The 20,036-nt window shown below is 27.9% G+C and overlaps 1 protein-coding gene across 3 annotated transcripts in view; it reads left to right on the top strand.

The window, feature by feature from the left end:
• Window positions 1–20,036, top strand: part of LOC145185116 (voltage-dependent calcium channel type A subunit alpha-1-like) — a 41,110-nt gene that overhangs the window by 19,709 nt on the left and 1,365 nt on the right. Inside the window, exons 18-39 of one of the 3 annotated variants that reach the window (XM_090097631.1) lie at window positions 633–762; window positions 969–1,098; window positions 3,658–3,717; window positions 4,311–4,417; window positions 4,494–4,599; window positions 4,719–4,826; window positions 7,331–7,383; window positions 7,475–7,520; window positions 7,646–7,746; window positions 7,826–8,024; window positions 8,158–8,322; window positions 9,972–10,079; window positions 10,361–10,444; window positions 10,572–10,697; window positions 11,935–12,000; window positions 12,096–12,199; window positions 12,410–12,569; window positions 12,693–12,820; window positions 12,948–13,044; window positions 13,133–13,238; window positions 14,974–15,078; window positions 17,410–17,513. In XM_090097631.1, the coding sequence (XP_089953757.1) occupies window positions 633–762; window positions 969–1,098; window positions 3,658–3,717; window positions 4,311–4,417; window positions 4,494–4,599; window positions 4,719–4,826; window positions 7,331–7,383; window positions 7,475–7,520; window positions 7,646–7,746; window positions 7,826–8,024; window positions 8,158–8,322; window positions 9,972–10,079; window positions 10,361–10,444; window positions 10,572–10,697; window positions 11,935–12,000; window positions 12,096–12,199; window positions 12,410–12,569; window positions 12,693–12,820; window positions 12,948–13,044; window positions 13,133–13,238; window positions 14,974–15,078; window positions 17,410–17,513 (2,393 nt within the window). Of the gene's footprint in view, window positions 1–632; window positions 763–968; window positions 1,099–3,657; window positions 3,718–4,114; window positions 4,233–4,310; window positions 4,418–4,493; window positions 4,600–4,718; window positions 4,827–7,330; window positions 7,384–7,474; window positions 7,521–7,645; window positions 7,747–7,825; window positions 8,064–8,157; window positions 8,323–9,971; window positions 10,080–10,360; window positions 10,445–10,571; window positions 10,698–11,934; window positions 12,001–12,095; window positions 12,200–12,409; window positions 12,570–12,692; window positions 12,821–12,947; window positions 13,045–13,132; window positions 13,239–14,973; window positions 15,079–17,409; window positions 17,514–20,036 lie in introns of those variants that run through there. The other 2 variants (XR_016455592.1, XM_090097632.1) reach the window with 2 other exon arrangements.

Here is a 20,036-nt window from a genome sequence, read left to right as displayed (position 1 = left end):
AAATTTGTTTGATTTAGACAAAGATTAAATAAATAAATGTGGAGTTATTGATAAGTAGAGTTTAAAGCAAATCTATGTATAAAGCAGCTAATTTGTAGTAAGTGGATGCTATCATGAAAATACTAATTTCAGAATTAATTTTGGTAAAGAGTGGCTTGTAAAAATAAAGCATAAGTTGACAAAAGTGTAAATGTTTAAATCTTCAAAATGTATAAATTGTAGGTGTTACTCTTTGATCATCAATCGATTAGTCTTACACAATAGGATTAACAAGTACAAAAGAGTCATATAGTAGGAAAAGAAATACATAACTCACCTAAACAGGTGTAAAGAATTCATCACCTATTAAATGATGTAAAAAGCTTGAAAGTATATATAGCAGAAATCCAAATCTGTTATGCAATTTAATCAAAGTTATTCAGAATTGAAAATAACTATTAAAAAAAAAATTGTTCAGATTTAAAAGTTGTTGATCTATGAATTGTTGCCTAGGAAACATCTAAGCAAATTAAATAAACTTTTATTTTCTTTTCATGATTTAAATTCTGATTATTAACAATTTTTTGGCTTTCTAATTGCATGAAATTATTTAACTTATATATGTTGCTCTTAGTAGTAATAAATATTTTTAGGTGGTGCAAAACCAGGTGATAATTTCTTAGAGAATCTTAAAAATCCTAGTAGAATGATTGGCCTTCCACAGCCATACAAGCCCCCTATAATGGAGCAGAATACATTGTTTATTTGTGTACCAACCAACCCGTAAGTGAAAAATTTAAATATAATTTTTCAGAGAAAATTGTTAGATAAATTTCTTTTCAGGTAAATAGACTTCTGTTTTTATTAAAAAATTCTATTTCATGCTTTTTAAAATAAAAAGGTCGTTGTATAATTTTTTTATAATTTTTTCCTTACAAAAACTTTTCAAACTGGGAACTGTGTCTATATCTTTCTCTTTCTTCTTTTAGAATTCGTAAAATAGTTCATATAATAGTGTCATCTCCTTACTTTGATAACATCCTTCTAGCACTGATTCTAATTAGCAGTGCTTTATTAGCTTTCGAAGATGTTACTGATCCTGATGCAATGATTAATGTTGTAAGTGGTATTGCTTTTTTTTAAAAAAATTACTTAAAAAATAATATGGTGTGAATACAAGTATTTATAATTAATTTTTATTTACTTACTCTGACTTAATTTAAAAAACGACCATGTTTTAATTCAGGGCATTTAAAACAACAATATTAAAATGAGCACTAACCTAAAAAAGAAGACAAACTAGCAGTAGCAATATACTTTTAAATTTATCTTAAAATATAATTTATTTGTTACTATGTTGTAATTTATTATTGTAACACATATTAATTTACAGACATAAATTGTGTTACTGATATGATTTCTGAAAAAATATTATGGATGAAATGATAAGTTGCTGCTATTGGTCAAACCCAATAGCATCAAATGCATCCATTTATCATTTTGTTAAACAGTACCTTAGACTAGTTAAAAAAACTTTTTTTTTGAACAGCTAAGTTGCTAGGTGTTTAAGTATAGTTAGTTGATGAAAAGAGTTACTCCTTAAAATTTAATGGCTTTATTCTGATATTTCATGACAGCTCAATTAACTTTATTTTTTTGCTTTTTCAAATAATCCACTAAATTTGATTGACATTTGTTTACAGATATGTTTTTCTTAGTTGGATTTTAATTGCTTATTGGAGGAAAAAAAAGACAATTTATCTACGTTTCAATGTATTTGTTGATAATGAATCTGCTTAATGACACTAATGTGTGACTAATTAGTCATCAATGTTAGCCACACATTAGTGTTATTGTCAGTTAGCCAGATAAACTAAGTTGTTAAAGTTGATTGTCCAAAATTGATCTTGTTCTACATGGACTTTTTTATGACTTAAAGGCAAACAAAATAGAACTTTCAAAAAGCTGCTGCAATACTGTTGATAACAGTTACAAGTTTGATTTATTGCCACTATTCACAAAAAAGGAATGCAATTGCTAAACTAAAAATTGCTAAACTATTGTATAACTTTTATGTTAAAATTGGGAAAAACAAGTTAAAATTGGTAAACAAGTTTAATAAGCTATTTGATGTAACCCATGCAGATTATGACAGACTTATAAAAATTTAACAAGATATAAATTTTCTACCAGACCAAATAGAAAAAAGAAAAATGGTTATGGGCAAGGAAAATTTAGAATCTGAAGAGTGTGAACAAAAAGCAAGTATATCAACATTTCCAAGAAGTGCATTGCAAAAAAAAGGCAACTGAAGTGAAAAAATATACTAAGACTGAATCAGTTGAACAAGTTTCAGATTCAGTATATTAGAAACTGGTGATGAAGATCCAATTAGCAAGAATCACCTCAAAAGACTAGAAAAACCGTTATATTAGAAAAACATCCTATTCAGACTCTAACTAAACAAAATGCCAGCACCAAAGTCACATAGTGTTATTGATAACTCATTATTTATTGCTAGTCTTGATTGTACAAAAACTAAATTGGTACAGTGTATATACATTTTTGTGCCAGTCCTCACAGCAATTAGGATTGACATTAAAGATATGATGCATCTGCAAGGTCAGTATACAGAGCGCGTAAAACAATTAGAAAATCAGTAGCTCAGAACATTCAAGAAACTTTTATGCCAAATAGACCCTAAATTGTCCAATTTGACAAAAATATTCTACCAGATACTTATGAAAACCTGGTTAACAGGATCCCATTTACTATATCAGGTTTAAATGTTGAAAAACTATTAACCAACATATTGTTTTGTATTATCTCTAATGACATAAGACAAGATGTTGAAATGGTCCATAACGGTCATAATGTTGTAAAAAAGCTTAACCGAAATCATAATACCACAGATAAAGAAAATTCAATATTTTTTTACATGGTTATGATGGCCAATATAAAAACAAAAAAAGACTTTCCTATGAAAGACAATAACGGAAGTTTTCTGTTGTTAGCTGTGGTAAATCTTCATGTAATGGTATTGGAAGTCCATTAAAATAGCCTAAAACAAAAACAAGTCTTAGGAGAGACTGGAATGTTTGAACAATTTTTTTAGAGGGAATGGAACAATCAAACTCCCTTTTTTTTTGTAAAAAATATCAATTAGAAAATAAAATAACTAATTGTAAAACAAAAAATAAAATAAATATTATAAGAACAGTTAGTTAACTTGACCAAATTAAACAAATCATATGAAAACAGTTTGATTAACAAAATACAGTCATCAAGCTTTGCATTCAGCTTGATGATTCTATATTTTGCTTTAAGTTGAATGCAAAAAAAAAACAAAAAAACAAGCAACTACATTAAACAACTTTTTAAAGTTCTGAAACTAACAAATTGACTTTTTTTTCACCAATTGATTTCATCAATAAGTTTAAAAATGAATTAGAGTTTTTTTATGAATTATTTTGCTTACAATTTTACAATAAAAAGTTCTAAATTGTGCTCCAAAATGTTAAAAACATTAAATAGCAGTTAAGTAAAGTTCACATGATTATGTTAAATAGCTTTTTTGACTATTTACAGTGTATTTATGTATTAGGTACATATTTTTTTCTTCAAACAAAATAACTTTGTGTTTTACTAGATAGTTCCTTATAGATATTCATTTTGTAGATATTAACATATGCTGATTATGGCTTCACTGCAATATTTACATTAGAAGTTGTTTTAAAGGTATATATACTTTCACCTTTTGTAAATATAAATATATAAACAGGTATATAAACTTTTTTGATTAATATATATATACATATATATATATATATATATATATATATATATATATATATATATATATATATATATATATATATATATATATATATATACATATACATATACATATACATATACATATACATATACATATACATGTACATATATATATACATATACATATATATATATAATCTTTTTTGATTAAAATAGTAAAACTTTAAAAAAAGATATTAAATTTCTTTTTACTGACTTCTTTCAATTATTGAACTAATTTTTGACCCAATATAACCTACTCTAATAGATATGCTTCTAAATAATTGATATTTCTAATTTTTATCTTATGCACATACAGACTTCCTCATGCAAGCAACTTCTATTTCTTTACTTTGATCATGCGGCAATATCACCAAGACAACTACTGTTAATACTGTTATTAAGAAAGCAACCTTAACAGAAAAGTTTGCTAAAAAGTAATAATTTCAACTGTTATTAGTTGACAATTTTTTTTAAGAATTTCAACTATTAAAGTCTTTTTTATACACCTAAAGGTAATCAACTATGGACTTGTTCTCCATCCTGGGGCATACTGTCGGGATAGTTGGAATTGTGTTGACCTGCTTGTTGTGTGCTGCGCTCTTACATCAATTGTTTTGAGGTAGAACAAATATTTCTGAATACTTAGGAAGATATTTTGTTATTGAAGAAGTATTGATTTTATTCACATTCTTTAGTATTAACAAAAATGCATCAAAATCAGCAAAACAAGTTGTTAAAATTCTTCGTATTTTGCGTGTGATGAGACCCTTGAAATCAATTAACAAGCTTCCAAAATTAAAAGTGAGTTTTAAAAAAATGTAAAATTTATGTATTTTAAGTTGTTTAAATCAGTTTAATTTTGTAAATATTTGTTTATTTTGTGTTTGTCTGTGTATAAATAACTTGTTCTTTTGTTTTAGGCAGTATTTCAGTGCATGATCTTCTCACTAAAGAATGTCTTTTTGGTGCTCATGATAACATTTCAGTTCTTGCTTATCTTCTCCATAATGGGTGTACAAATATTTTCGGTGATAACATGTTCAAATTTAATTTTTGTAAAGTTGACATAAAAAGTAAAAAAAGATGTCTAAGTAACTTTTATTACATATATCAATTAAAGAATGATCTAGAAGTAACTTTTATTATATATAATTGTATAATTAACTCTTTTTTTAAAAAATAAAATAAGAAACTACTGTGTCTTACTAAACATTTCAAAATTCCCAAGAAGCTAAATTTTTATGGTTAATACTCTTTCATTTTTTGTGTTGCAAAAAAATACATTTACAAAAATATCATTTGATTTCAAAAAGTATCATTAAAATTGATATATTCAGAAGAAATTAAAGGTTTATGAGATTTTTTTGATGGCTATTAGGGCTTCCAGTTGGAACTTTTTTTATAATCAAAACTGAATATGTTCAAACTATTTCAGATAAATTTTATATATTTTGAACTTTATTTTTCTATGCTAAAATACACAAAAGTAAGGAGAAAAGTAAATATTTGTTTAATGTCACATTAATTATCACAAAAATGCATAATATCACTGAAAACATTTCATAGTTTGTTTTAAAGTAATTGCATCTAATCTTCATTATTTATTACTTATTTATTTGCAAACAGTCCAAGACTAGAAAAAGCTCTTTCACCTTCTACTGATTTAGAAGGAATAGTTTGAAGAGCTTTAAAATGTAATTCTAAATATTTGGACCTAGCTTTGCTGGCTTCAAAAATAGTCATTTCTTTTCTAAGGTTTAATCTAATTTTCTGATGATGATTTCAATTTTCTGATGGTTCAATAAAAAGTTTGAAATGTTGATCTAGATTCAGTTCAGTTTTCTTATTTCTCACATTATTAGTTATATGTTCAATTTTGGCTTCTTTGCCATCTCAGAGCCATCATCAGATGGCATCTTCAGCCATCATCAGATGGCTGAAGTAAATGCTGAATGAGATTAGTGGCAAGATTAGTTACCTTTTTTTTTAATCTTGTTGGTAATCTTTATTCAAGACATTCCGATTTGACAAGTACTTCATGAGATGAATTAAATTAATGTTTCTTCTTTCAATATTTCTATTTTCAAATAGCTGTTTAACAAGTCGACTTATAGGTGTATTAGCTTCATCATTTTTTTTTTTGTAAATTCAATTACAACTTAATTGAAAGAACATTAATTGCCAATTTAACTAGTTTTAAAACAATTCAAGGTTCATTAATGTTACAAGGAAAATCAAAATCCATGTCAATCAAAATTACTTTTACTTCTGATTGTTCCTCCAAAAAACGTTCAACAATTTCAATAGCACTAATCCATCTTGTTCCTGAATCACAAATCAAAGATTTTTCCTTTTTAAACTTTTTGATAATATTAGATTAAAATTTATTATGATTACTCACTAGTGATCTACGAAAAATCTTCATCATCACTGTCACCTTAGAATCTACAGCTTCCATATCACTATGAATAGGATTATAATTATAATCATGTGCATCAACTTTGTTTTTGTAAAAAGCACATCAATCACACATAGGTTTAATGGCTTGATTGTAACACATTTGATGTTCAAGTTTAATGTCTTGACTAATTTTTTAAATCAAGCTAGCTCCATCAGTAAAAAAAAGCTAGATTGTCCTTGTCCAAGCTTAAATCAAATGAATTAAGCTTACCACTGATCAGTTTAACGACTTTTGTTTCTGCCATTGTACCTTAGATTCTTAACATTCCAAGAGACTGAAATCCTTCATAATAATGTAGATTTAAGTTCATTTTTCTTCTGTTTTTTACAGAGGTAAAAAACAAATTTGTCAAATGTCAAGCTAAGTTTGCCTTTATCTTGAAGTTTTATTTTTAAATATTTTAAAACTTATTTCTTGACTGACCTAAAGTATTTAATGATAAGATCATTAAATGCTTTGAGGATTTTAAGAGGTATCCCTGAGTACAAAATACAGATCGTAAAGTTTCACTTTTTGCCATGATGTGAAACCAATTCTATCAATAGCAATTATTCTGTGGTATTTTGGCAGCAGGGGTTTTTCTTGTAGCCTTAGAGGCCAGGTTATTGTATTTTAAAACTTTAATTTTGTGTTTTGTTTTTAAATACCATATAATAAGAATTGTTGTTGATCCAGGAGTTTTAAGAATAATTTTATAAAGTTTGCACTTAGATCTCCATAATTCTTTGTAAAATTTGAAAGAAATAGCATTGTTATTTAAATTTTAAGAGTGTTACTTTGCTAGTCACAACAAAAACTAATTGGACCAAAAACTGTCTAATAAAATGCCACAATTTTAAAAGCCTTCAATTTAAAAGCCTTCAAGTTAAAAAATGTAAAAAAGTTGTCAATTTAAATATATAGATGTTTGAACTTTTAGAGGGAAAAGGTTCAAACTTGAACCTCTTTAAAAATTGTCAAAAAATTAAATGTTCAAAGATGAGCATGTCAAACTGGGAGCCCTAATTGCTATAACTTGCACTTGTTCTTCTTTGTTGTGGTCGACACATTTTAACTTTAGATATTTTTTAGGGAGCATATTGGTACTGCACTGATCCTTCAATTGATGAAGAAGACGATTGCAAGTAAGTGAGAAAGTAGCATAAATCAAAAAATCTTTTTAATATGCAAAACAATTAGCAATCAGTATTAAATTGTTTTTGTTTTTTTTCTCAGGGGAACCTTTATCACATTTGATAATGAAAACTATAATGAACCAAATGTAAGCTTGATTTTTTGCAATTTTTTATTGTATTTGTTAAGCCTCTATGACTATAATTTTGTTTTATTTTAATTCTTTGTTAAAATTTTGATTTGCTTTTATGACATTTTTGCATCTTTGTTTAGGAAAATACACGTGACTGGAAAGTTTATGATTTTAATTTTGAAAACACCATAAATGCTATGATCACTTTATTTACTTCATCAACTGGTGATGGTTGGTATATGTAAGTTAAATACTTAAACTTTAGAAATATAAGTTTAAAGTATTAAACAAGTTTTATAATAAGACGTGTACTTTTATAGCCATATGCAAAGGGGAATGGACAGCAGGGGAGAACATTTAAGTCCCCTAAAAAATAACAAGGTATGGGTATCTGTCTACTTCATTATCTTCGTTATCATCTTCTCTTTCTTCTTCATAAATGTATTTGTTGGTATGATCATTCTCACGTTCCAAGAGCAAGGTGCAGCTGAATCTGGTAAATATCTCGATAGAAATGCTGTGAGTTCACCTGTTTTTATGTTTTATATATGAAAGAAATGAAAGAAATGAAGCCCTTACTTTTTATCTGAATTGAAACTTTTTGTTTGCTTAAGTTTATTAAGGTTAGTAAAAATAAGTTTATAAACTTTAGAAAAATAGTTTGATTTTTGCCATGACATCAAAGCCAATGGAACGATTCATGCCCATAGATGTGAAGAGCTGGCAGTATACTGCTTGGGCATTAATTGAATCTAACCCATGGGAAATGGCTATAATGCTTCTGATTATATTAAACACATTTGTTATGCTTATTGAGGTAATAAAATTATTATTATGTAAACATATTATGTTTAAAATAAAAAAGAGAATGCACTAAATTTATTTGCTTTGCCATTTTACTGGTGGAATCATGCACTTCTGTTGGTTGATTCAATCGATGTAGATATTTCAAAAACCATATAAATTAAACTATTAAAAATAAAGCACCCTCATATGCATATGCTCCCACCAACATTATGGTGCTTAAAAATCCCAGTTGTTTTTTTTAAATAGACTCTTTTGATTCTGATTGGTCAATGTGTTCTACTAAGAGAGAAACTTGGCAAGATTGTGTTTCACATTTATGGGGCAACCTTCAATCAATCATCTTCATGAATTTTAGTTCCAAATACCAAAAACAGATTATTTATTAATTAACAATTTATTTTTAGTTAAAACTTTACACCTTGTAAAAAATTTTTCCATAGCTAAAATACAATTGATTTGTAAGAATTAGAATTGACCAGTCATTTTTTTTTACAAATAAATTTACATAAGGTAAATTATTTTTCTGACATGATAATGAAGATGAATCATGAATAACATATTTGGTAGTTTTTACTATTCTACAATTTTAGAGTATTTTTTTAGTGCTCATATGTTCTGGCATTGATCATAAAACCTGTGCATAATTTATTACTCAACCACATCATTTACAAGATATTTGCAGGTTGTAACAACTGGATCTGTAAACTTTTTAAAGCTTATATACTAGTTATTGCTTTTTAACATATTGCATTTTAAAGCTGATTAGAAAAAGTTGAATCATTTAAGCAGAAGCTACCAAAAATATTAATTTAATGAGCTAGACTTGAAAAGTGTATGAAAAGTGGACTTGTGAATTATTTTTTCACTGAAAATAACAAAATAATGTTGCAATCAACATAGCTTAAGTTTACCAACCTCTATGGAATGTAATTAGCTGGAGCCTAATCTCAACAGAAAACAACATTTGTTTCATTGTTATTCAACTGTCTTCAAGATATCTTTGTTAGAGAGATTTTTTTATGAAAATTGAATGATAAAAATGCAATAAATATACCACTATATTGATAAATAGAATCCTTATAATCTAAATGACGTTTGCCCCTAATATTTCCTTAAACATACTTGGATGTAATTTTAATTTTTTTGATTTTTTAATTTATTACAAAATATTATGGGTGGGGAGAATGGGGAAAAAGGGAAAAGGGGAAAGGAGGAAGGGAGGAAGGGGGGAAAGGGAGTTTGTGCTCCTTAACCTCTATCTTGCAGTTTTGGAATGATAGCACAGTTAGATTTAAATGTTTTCACAAGTATCTTGTTTTTCAGTTACTGTTTAAGTTGATAAAAAAAATTTTTTTCCACTTTTCTATAGATTAAAAAATTTTCTCCTTACAATACCTTTATCAATTGAGCATCTCTATGAGAATCAGCATTGCAGAAATCTGTTTTTAATTTTTTTTCTTTTATTATTAATTCATAATAACTTACCTTCAGTTAGGTTTTTTGGCTTTTACTTAAGGAAAATGACTTTTGTGGTTAGAAATATTACATATTTCTCTTTGAAAACAACTATGAGTTGCACAACTTTTATTGATAATGTTCAAGATTGACTTCAAGATGTAAAAAGATTTGAAGATTATACTATTACAATTTTTTTTTTAGTTCCATGATGAACCTGATTATTACAGTAATTTCATGGCTCAAATCAACACAGTTTTTTCTTTTGTATTTGTTTTTGAATTTGGTGTCAAGTTTTTTGCTCTGGGTTGTGTAAGTGAATAGAGAATTTCAAAACAAGTTTTTTGAATTGTCTAATAAATTATTTGCATTATGGCAGTAGAACTCTCTTTAAAAATAATTTTTGCAGTGTTTCATGACATGTAATGAACTAAGATTTTTTTTACTTAGTTGTAATAATATATTTGACTGGTGGAAACAAATCCTACTTTTGTACTGAAAAATTGCTTTTTGTATTCTCTTATAAAGAAAAAAATTGAGAAATGATTTAGTAATTAGAACAATACTTAAAACTCAATTTTTATGATTTTTAGAACTACTTCAAAGACTTTTGGAATGTTTTTGACTTAATAATTGTGCTTGGTGGACTTATAGATTTTTGTATTAAAAAGTTTGTGGTAAGTTAATGCAATAAGTTAAAGTACTTTGTGTTGCTTAATACTAAATTTGAACTCTATTTGAATGATATCAATATGAGATAATTTAGTAAGTTATTAACATAAGATTATGTTTTCTTTTGCATAGCCTCCACAAGATGTTAAATTTGACACAAGTATTTTTCGCTTGTTTCGTGCTATGAGATTGATTAAGTTACTCAGAAGAAGTCGGTCATTGCGTATTTTGCTTTGGACATTTCTTAAGTCATTTCAAGTAAAATTTTATTAATTTTATTTGGAATTTATTAGTTCAGGATGCATGCAATAATAATCTATTACATACAATGTTTCGTTTTTACATCATATTGTCATTAAATAGTATGATTAAATGTGTTAATTTGCACTAGTTGAACGAAATTTAAAAAATTGTAATAATAAAGTAAAACAAATTAAAACAGAGTTTATTTAAATTTCCTTTAATAATAACTATTCTAATATGTTATATATTTTAATGTAATTAATATATTTAATATAATTAATATAATTCCTATATATATATATAGCTGTTTTAGTAAAACAACTTTAAAGTTGAGAGATCAAAATATCAAATTGTAAAACTGTTCAATATTATAACTTTAATGAAAACCAGTTTGCTTAACTTGCAATATTGATGTGAGCAAAAGTCAAACATCTGGAAATTTTCCAATCTGTAAATAATGCAAAGTGTGGTCAAGGTTTAATTGTCCAATATTCAAAGATAAATTAAATCAGAACTAGGAAGGTAGAAAAATTTTCTTTTTTTGCAATATAAAGAACACAAAAATGTTTATTAGATATATGTCAAACTTCCTTTTAAATCTTTATTCAGGTATTCTAAAGTTTAAAAACTGCATAACATTTTTTGATCACTATTTTAATTGATTCTTGCGCAATCCCTAAAAAAATCTATTGGTCTTAGGTTAACTCGTGCATTTCTTCAGTCAGATTGTCAATTTTATTTTCATCTAAAAAATTGCACACGATTCAAGCAGTAAAGCTATTTGATCACGCAATTAGACCTTGACTATCTTTTATCACAAAATTTTAGGTTTTTTTCATCTTGAAAGGTTCATACTTATAGTATTACACATCAAGATAAAACACTTCAATTTTGTTATACAACGCAATTAGTATGACAAAGTTTTAGTTGTTATTTGATACTTAAAAGTTTCAATAGAAAAAAAACAACATTTGATGAATAATTATTAGTACTTTTAAACATTGGTAATGATCTGATCATTATTTTATTAATCTGATCATTACTTTCTGTTACAACTATTTACCTAATACTTATATGTTTTGATAAGGCAAACAGAAGGTTTCACAAAAGTTATTTGCTTTTAGATTTATTTACTACCATAACAAATTACAACTTTTTAGTAATAAATGTCAAAGTAATTTATGTCACAATTCATTTAATTTATGCCACAATTCATGTAATTGTTTTATGTTTTTTTTTGTCTATCTTTTAGGCCTTACCTTATGTTGGTATGCTGATTTTTCTGTTGTTTTTTGTTTATGCTATCATTGGAATGCAAGTGGGTTTTTTTTGTTTTCCTAGTTTTTTGTTTTTTTAGTTGTTAAATAAACTATTTTGATGATTTATATGTATGGATTTTTTTTAAATTTACAGATTTTCTCACAAATTGCCATCGACTCAAAAGATGATCCATGGGCACAAATCAATGAAAATAATCATTTTCGGTCTTATTTCAGTGCAACTCAAGTATTGTTCAGGTTAAATATTGTTTTTATTTCAATTAAACATTGGATTGAGTTTTTTATAAATATCATATTTAAACTTTATCATATGTTAGAAATCACTGTTAAATTTAAATATATTTAAAAACTAGTTTTAAATTTACATAAACTAGTTTTAAATTTACATATATAAACTAGTTTTAAATTTAAATATAAAAACTAGTTTTAAATTTTTCTCAATTTTAGGATTGCAACTGGAGAGAATTGGCCAAATATAATGCTTGCATGCACTGCCCCTGCTTTGTGTGATAAAACAATGAAGTCTGTTGAGCCTGATGCAGTTACTTGTGGCACTTTTCTTGCCTACCTCTATTTTGTATCATTCATTTTCTTTTGTTCATTTCTTGTAAGTAGCTTGTACATTTAGTTTTTTTTTGTCAGAAATTGAAATGTGTGAGAAAAGTTAAAGTGAAAACATCTGAAGTTAAAGCACTTAGATGTTAATAACAGTTTTTTTTCCTCTTTCTAGATGTTAAACTTATTTATTGCTGTCATTATGGACAACTTTGCATTTTTAACAGCAGATTCAAGCATTCTTGGGCCTCATCATTTAGATGAGGTTGTCACTGTATGGTCTGATTTTGATCCCAGAGCCAGGTCTGTTTTTCTATACTTTAGTTGATGTTACTTTTGTAACGATGATGATAAATTATGAATAATGCTTGATTGATTGATAAGTTGATGATGATGGTGATGTTTGCTATAAAATTGTTGTTTATTTTAGCGGTCGAATTAAGCATACTGAAGTTTGTGAACTGTTAAAGCAAATGTTGCCACCTGTTGGTCTGGGTACTAAATGTCCAAAAGTTATAGCTTACAAGGTTTCTTTATTTTTTCTATATATTTCTTTTTGGTTTTTGCTTTATTAAACTTGCAATTATTTAAATAATTGTATTTTTTTTGTTACAGAGGTTAGTTAAAATGAACATGACATTGTACAAGGATGGCACAGTTGATTATACTGGAACTTTTTTTGCTCTTGTTCGAACTGGCTTAGAAATCTTCACTGAAGATGGTAATTTTTAAGTATAAATTTTTTTAGGAAAAAATAAAGATTTAGAATAAAGATTTAAAATAAAGGTTAAAGATAAATTTAAAATAAAGAATTAAAGATTTAAAATAAAGATAATTTTTGGTAGCTAAAAAGATGTCTTAAAATAAATAGATTTTAAAGTGTTTAAAATAACTGTACATGAAAAGACAAGAAATCATACACTTTGTAAAAAAAAAGATAAACTTTGGTTGATAACTTAGAGCTGTATTTTATTCATTAAAGTATTCATCCATATTGTTCATACACTTTTACCATTTAAGTGGCAGATTGTTCAGGTTAGTGGTATAAAACACTGGCAGACAAGAGTCAAAGAATTCCTGGAAGGCCAGTCTTACACCATTGTAAGAGTTAAGTTATTTTCCTATTAAAAAGTTTCCCAAATTATGGAAGTGGTAGTCTATGGGGGCTAAGTCTGGTGAGTATGGAGTATGATGAAGAAGTTATAAATCCAGTTCTTGTAATTTTGCCACAGTCATTTGTGCAGTGTGTGGCATAGTGTTATTATGTAATAAAGTAAGAGTTGATTTGTTGACTAGCCTAGGCTATTTTTTCTTTAAGTTTTTGCATTATTTCATCCAGTTGGTTGCAATAATTCCATAAGCTCTTTGAGATGGGTCAGGCTCAATCATGATCTTCAGTTTGTGCTTATTGACCTTTTATTTTGTGAATGTCAAATATTATTTGAGTTTGCAATGTTCTTGACTACAATTTTTATCTTTGTCAATCTTATGAATTTTTATTTTTATTGGTAATTAGAAATACTAATCTATTATCTATACATTTTGAGTGCATGATAACCTATATACATTTGAAATTTTGAGTGCATGATAACCTATATACATTTGAAATTTTGAGTGCATGATAACCTATATACATTTAAAAAGTTCATTATGAAGTAAAAAAAAAAAAAAAGATCTCATTACCAAAAGCTCAATCAAAGGTAAGAAAATTAACTAAACAGCTTTGAAATAAATGATTTAAGACTTGATTCATTAGAATAAATAATAAACTTAGAAGTAATTTGAAACTCACTCTATGATTATAATTATTTTTATTGGTTTAAGACATTGCTATTCAAGTATGTTCGGTTTCATGTAAAAAATTATCATGCATATTAGATAATTTTCATGACAAATGAAAAAGTTGTTCAAAAGATGTCATTTAAACAGAACCAAAGGATAATCATTAAACTTCCAAAAAGCACTTTTAGTTGAGTCTTTAGTCATACATGATGGGATATATGTTATTGGTAAAGGCCAGTATCATATATTGTATAATCGATGTATTGAATTTTTTTAGAAACAAAGTAAAGTCAATTTAAACTAATTTTAGGAAATACAGGAAAAACTGTTGCACTACAAGAAAATCCAGTCACAAAGTACAAACACTTTTTTTGTGACTGGATTTTCATCTTCTAAAAATAAAAAGTAAATTGTTATCAAAAAGTTTTTAAAAATAGTATACTTTTTCTTTTTAGAAGATGACTTTTAGGAAGTAAATATATTGCAAAAAAAGTTAAAAAGATTTATTTGATAAAGTGAAGCAGCATTTTTGTTTAAATCATACCTATGTAATATATAGGTTCTAATTTAAATACAAAGTTACTTTACATAAATCAACTATATTTTGATTTATTTTTTTAATTGTTTGTTTTTCAGTTTTGTTATTTTCTTCATTCTATTTCTTTATTTTTTAGCAAATCTGAAAAGCAATGACCAAGCTTTTCGAAAAATATTAAAAGAGGTTTTTCCAAATATCACAAAGCGTACTCTCGACTTAATCATCCCAAGAACACCTAGAAGTAAATTTTTTTAACTTTTCTTAAAATGCAGTTTTTAAAAACATTTTCTTTTTTTTTTATTTTAAAATCAATTTTTTTTGTTGTTTTTTGGATGGTTTTTGTTTTTAATTGCTTGTATTATGAATGATGCAAAGATTGTATTTGTCCTACTTCAACTCAACATTGTTGGCAAATTGCTTACCTATTAAAAATTATGAAAATAACTTTTATGTATAAAACATCTTGGATGGAGTTGTGATTATTCAAGTATTACCTTGAACATGGGTTTTGGAATCCATCCAGATATATCTGAACAATTTTAATTATCTAATTGGATATTTTTTTTAAAGATATTTGCCAATAGTTTTCTAGCTTTTAATAATGATGAAAGAATTAATTTATATCTGAATTTCTTTACAGCAGCTATCAAGTATTCTCTTCAGAACTCTATCAGTGCCAGGTGGAACTTTGTTCCTCTTTTTCTCAAAAGTATTTTTATATTTTTTTGAAATTTAAATTGTAGTAAATTCAACATTTGAATTATAAAATGGAGTAATTTCTGGCATAGCAATAAAAAAAAAGTTTTTCCTACTTACTATTAATGAGGTTTTCACAAATAAATGGAGTTATATTTATTTTGAGTGACTTCTCTCAATGTTATGGTTTTGATTGTTTATGCTTTGTTAATCATCAAGAAAAAAAAAGGAAATTTAGCACCACAAATATCATCCTAGTAAAATATAGGTATTAATATCTGAAAGTAATTTATATAATAATAAAATAAATTAATAGTTAAACTAAGAAAAAAAAAACCTGTTGGCTATAAGCATCTTCGTCTCATCTCGTAATGAGACAATAAAACTTGATAAAATGAGACAAAAATGGTTTTTAAATAAATATTGCAAGACATACTGAGATGAGACTGATCTTAATCCAAAACCAAGATGAGTCATAACAAAGCAAGTTTCAGGGAGGCAAAACCTGTCGGTATACAATGAGGCAATCTATTTATTATTTCCAACTTAAAATTCATTCTCAAAGATAAAACCTTAGTAGATATTCATAGAAAACCTGGTTTTTGTGCTTTTTTAACATATAACATCTATATATTTTTTAAAAAAATATATATGTTTACTTACATTTTATTAGTTTTTTGGAGTTTATTTGAAGTTTTTTTGAGAAGTATTTGTATTTTGAACATTCAAAATATCCTGCAAGGTCTGCAAGGTTGTCTGACTGACAAAAATTTTGAAAAGTTGACTTTGCTGATAGCCAATAGTACTTAATACTATAAATGAGTGCTACAAACCATAAATATCAGAAATATAGGTTACCATTCTGCTTAAATTTTTTTTGCCAACCTTAGCTGCCATAGAAACTTTGTAAGGCTGGAAAATGGCAAGTATAAAAGTTGTGTCATCAATGCAGACTCATTGTCCTATGTTAGTGGCACAACCGTTTTTTCATTACCATCTGTGTGTTCTCAATAAGCTAAGTGTGCACAGTTGGATTATTGGTATCCATAAAACTCCTTTGGTAAAGATGTAGCATTTATAGGGTATGGTATATCATAGAATATTCAATTATCAGGTAAAGTCAATTGTTTTATTATAGGTAGTGGTGTTTTTTAGCATCAGGTACCTCTGTAAGACAAAGTCCTAAAAGTTCATCTATACCACTAAAATGGCAATGACGATTATGATATCTCTAGTGGATATTTTTTGACTTGTCAATTTCCACACTTATTGGATCATCATTCTCATCTGAGCCTCTGAGTTTTTGGTATTTTGTAGATTGCACAATTTTACATTCTACCAAGCTGCAAAACAGAGAGATTATTATTGAACTCTGGATTTAAGGAAAATATTGTAGTATACTCAAAGATTCTCATGATGCTAAAAAGTTCTCTGTATTTTGTCTTTGGTAGCAATTTCATGAATACTAAACATTGCTTCCAAAGTCAAAATGACAAAAATTTTGTGGCTGATTTCTGTAAGAAATTTTTGATAAACTTGTAACTTTCAAATACTACTGACTTAATATTTTCAAAGTTCTTAAATATACTTACATGCTAATTTTGATTCTGATTTATTTAAACGATATAAATTTTTCCATTTTATCAGAAATAGATGAGTTTTTATATCCTATATGGGTCCATAAAGGTTTGGGGTGAAGTTACCTGTTTTCTATACCTTTTTCACAATGACCAATTACAAAACCCCACTACTAAGGAAAAAAAAGGTAGTGCATAGTGTTTTCTAGGAGTATTTTTTGTTATTTGTTTTCAAAGCACACATTATTTTTGAAGGTTTCTCACTTTTTTTAAAAAAAGATTTTTATTATTGTTATTAGATGCATCACATATGACTATTGGGAAATTGTACTCAGCAAAACTAATTTGGGAAAATTACAAGAACATGCGGAAAAATGGTCAGCGAAGAAAATCTATATATCCTGTAAGTTTGATATCACTGTATTGGTTTTTTAAAATCTTAAAGTGACTATCTTACTATTATCACTATCATCAATTACACAAAAGAATGGTGACCATTAGGGTGGGTCATTTTTCAAAAATTTTACAATTGAGGTTTAGCTGGCAATTTTTCTTATGTCTTTGACTGCATGATACTTACAACCAACTCTTTACTTCAAAAATGAATGTTTAGTCAGGTTATTTTGAATACTGAAATATTACTTTTATCTTCAATTACTTTTATCTTCAATCTAAAATAGATTGTTTTATGTGTAGTTTTGTAACTTAAATGTTACAGTTCCAATCATCCTAAAACCTGTCTAAATTGATTTATCATCCCTTAATACCCCTAGTTTGATTCCTGACATTTTAAAATTGGACCATAACAATTGGACAGTTTTACACACTTTAGTTTTCATTAATTTTTTAAAATATACTGTTAACATGTAAATAATATGTTCAGTTAAAATGTTTATTATGACTTTTAAAATGTTTATTATGACTTCTTGAATGGCATAGTTTCTTCTCTACGAGTCATTGTAACCCTTATGAACCTCTTTTCTCAGTCCCATATACCACCATTGAAGCCCTTGTGAGCTCACTTCCAATGCATTCAATATATTGACCATGGACAGGGAGGCTTGCTACAAACATTTGGTTACCAACAAACTGTATTATGTTTTTCTTCTTTAGACAACAAGTAAGAATTGGTTCAATGATCTCCTCAGTTTTCCAATTAATTAGACCTTCTAGCTTCATGACTTATCCTTGGTATTCTTCTTTTTCTACATTTTCTGTCTCAAATGTCATTATCTTTCTTCACTTCAAAAGTTTCCTGTACTGCAAATCTTTTTTTTCTTTCATCTGAGTTATATAACAGTCTGAAAAATGCTTTCACTATATGCATTTAAGGCTGAAAAGTAGGTATATGGCGATACAATATCCTGCACAAACTTGTTCTACTTGTTGGTCAGGGCTAGCTGATTAAGGATATGTAGTGGACTCTGAATCCAGCTACTACTGTGATCAAAAAGTAAGATGAATTTTTTTATAAAATGAAAAATCTTTATTTATTCTTCCAAATCTGTATCGTCCCCCTCAAAATAATCCCCCCGGCCCCAATGCACTTTTGCCAACGTTTTTTCCAGTCTTCGAAGCATGCCGAAAAGTCCTCGGTAGGGATAGCCTTCAATGCGGGTGCCGATTCACGTTGGATCTCTTCAATGGACTCAAAACGATTTCCCCGGAGTGGTCTCTTGAGCTTTGGGAACAGCCAGAAGTCACACGGTGCTAAGTCGGGCGAATACGGTGGTTGTGGAGCAACATGGGTAGAGTTTTTGGCGAAAAACTCACGAAGAACCAGTGCTGTGTGCGAAGGCGCATTATCGTGGTGCAAAATCCAAGAGTTATTGGCCCATAATTCCGGTCTCTTTTTGCGAATAGCTTCACGCAAACGTCGCATAACGCTTAAATAATATTCCTTGTTGACAGTTTGGCCAGTTGGAAGGAATTCGTAGTGCACGACACCACAATAATCAAAGAAAACAGTCAACATGACCTTGATTTTTGAGCGACTTTGACGTGGTTGCTTCGGTCTCGGCTCGCCTTTTTCACGGTATTCACTCGATTGGTCGGTTGTTTCAGGGTCGTATGCGTAGACTCAAGTCTCATCGCCAGTAATAATTTGTTTGTAGACGTCTTGATAGTCAGAAAGCATTGCTTCACACGTTTTAACGCGACGCTCTTTTTCAAAGAAATTGAGAAATTTCGGCACCAAACGTGATTTGAGTCTTCTGAGGCCCAAATGATCCTTCAAAATCGCTTGCACCGACCCAAATGATATTCCAACCATGTCAACAAGGTCTCGAATGGTTAACCGACGATTTGCAAGCACCAATTCTTTGATTTTGTTGATGTGGCGATCATCAATCGAAGTCGATGGTCGTCCGGAGCGTTCCAAGTCATCAACACGTTCTCGGCCTCCTTTGAAGTCTTTGTACCACTTGTAAACATTTTTTTGAGACATAGTCTCTTCACCGAAGGCCTTTTGCAACATTCGATACGTTTCAGCAGCAGAAATATCATTCCGCAAACAAAATTTAATAGCACTTCTTTGCTCAACAAAATTAGACATCGTGAAAATCGCCGAATGCACTTTTGGTACTTCAGAAACAAGCGTAAACAAAAAAAAATAATTATGAGTTTGACATGTAATTTGGCGCAAATGTTAATGACATTCCTATCAACTTAAAAATAAAAAAGATTGGACGATTCGAATAAGGCGGGAAGTTTAAATTAAAAATTCACCTTACTTTTTGATCACAGTAGTATGTTTGGTCTGTAAACAAACATTTTTTAGCTTACATACATACTTTTAAAAGTAATCTTTTTCAAAATTTGTGTATAACTTTGAATTTTTATACTTAACTAAGTATATTATTTTAGTCTCAAACCACGTGAAAGAATAAACTCCCATAGTAGACTCAGCTAACAACTTTAGGTTTTG

This window comes from Hydra viridissima, unplaced genomic scaffold, assembly GCF_058129835.1.
Source record: "Hydra viridissima isolate aposymbiotic clone 2 unplaced genomic scaffold, HvirCarnegie_v1 scaffold_9, whole genome shotgun sequence".
In the NCBI taxonomy this organism is placed as follows: Eukaryota; Metazoa; Cnidaria; class Hydrozoa; order Anthoathecata; family Hydridae; genus Hydra; species Hydra viridissima.
Note: the sequence above shows the minus strand (reverse complement) of the source record. Positions and strands in the feature narration are given on the sequence as shown.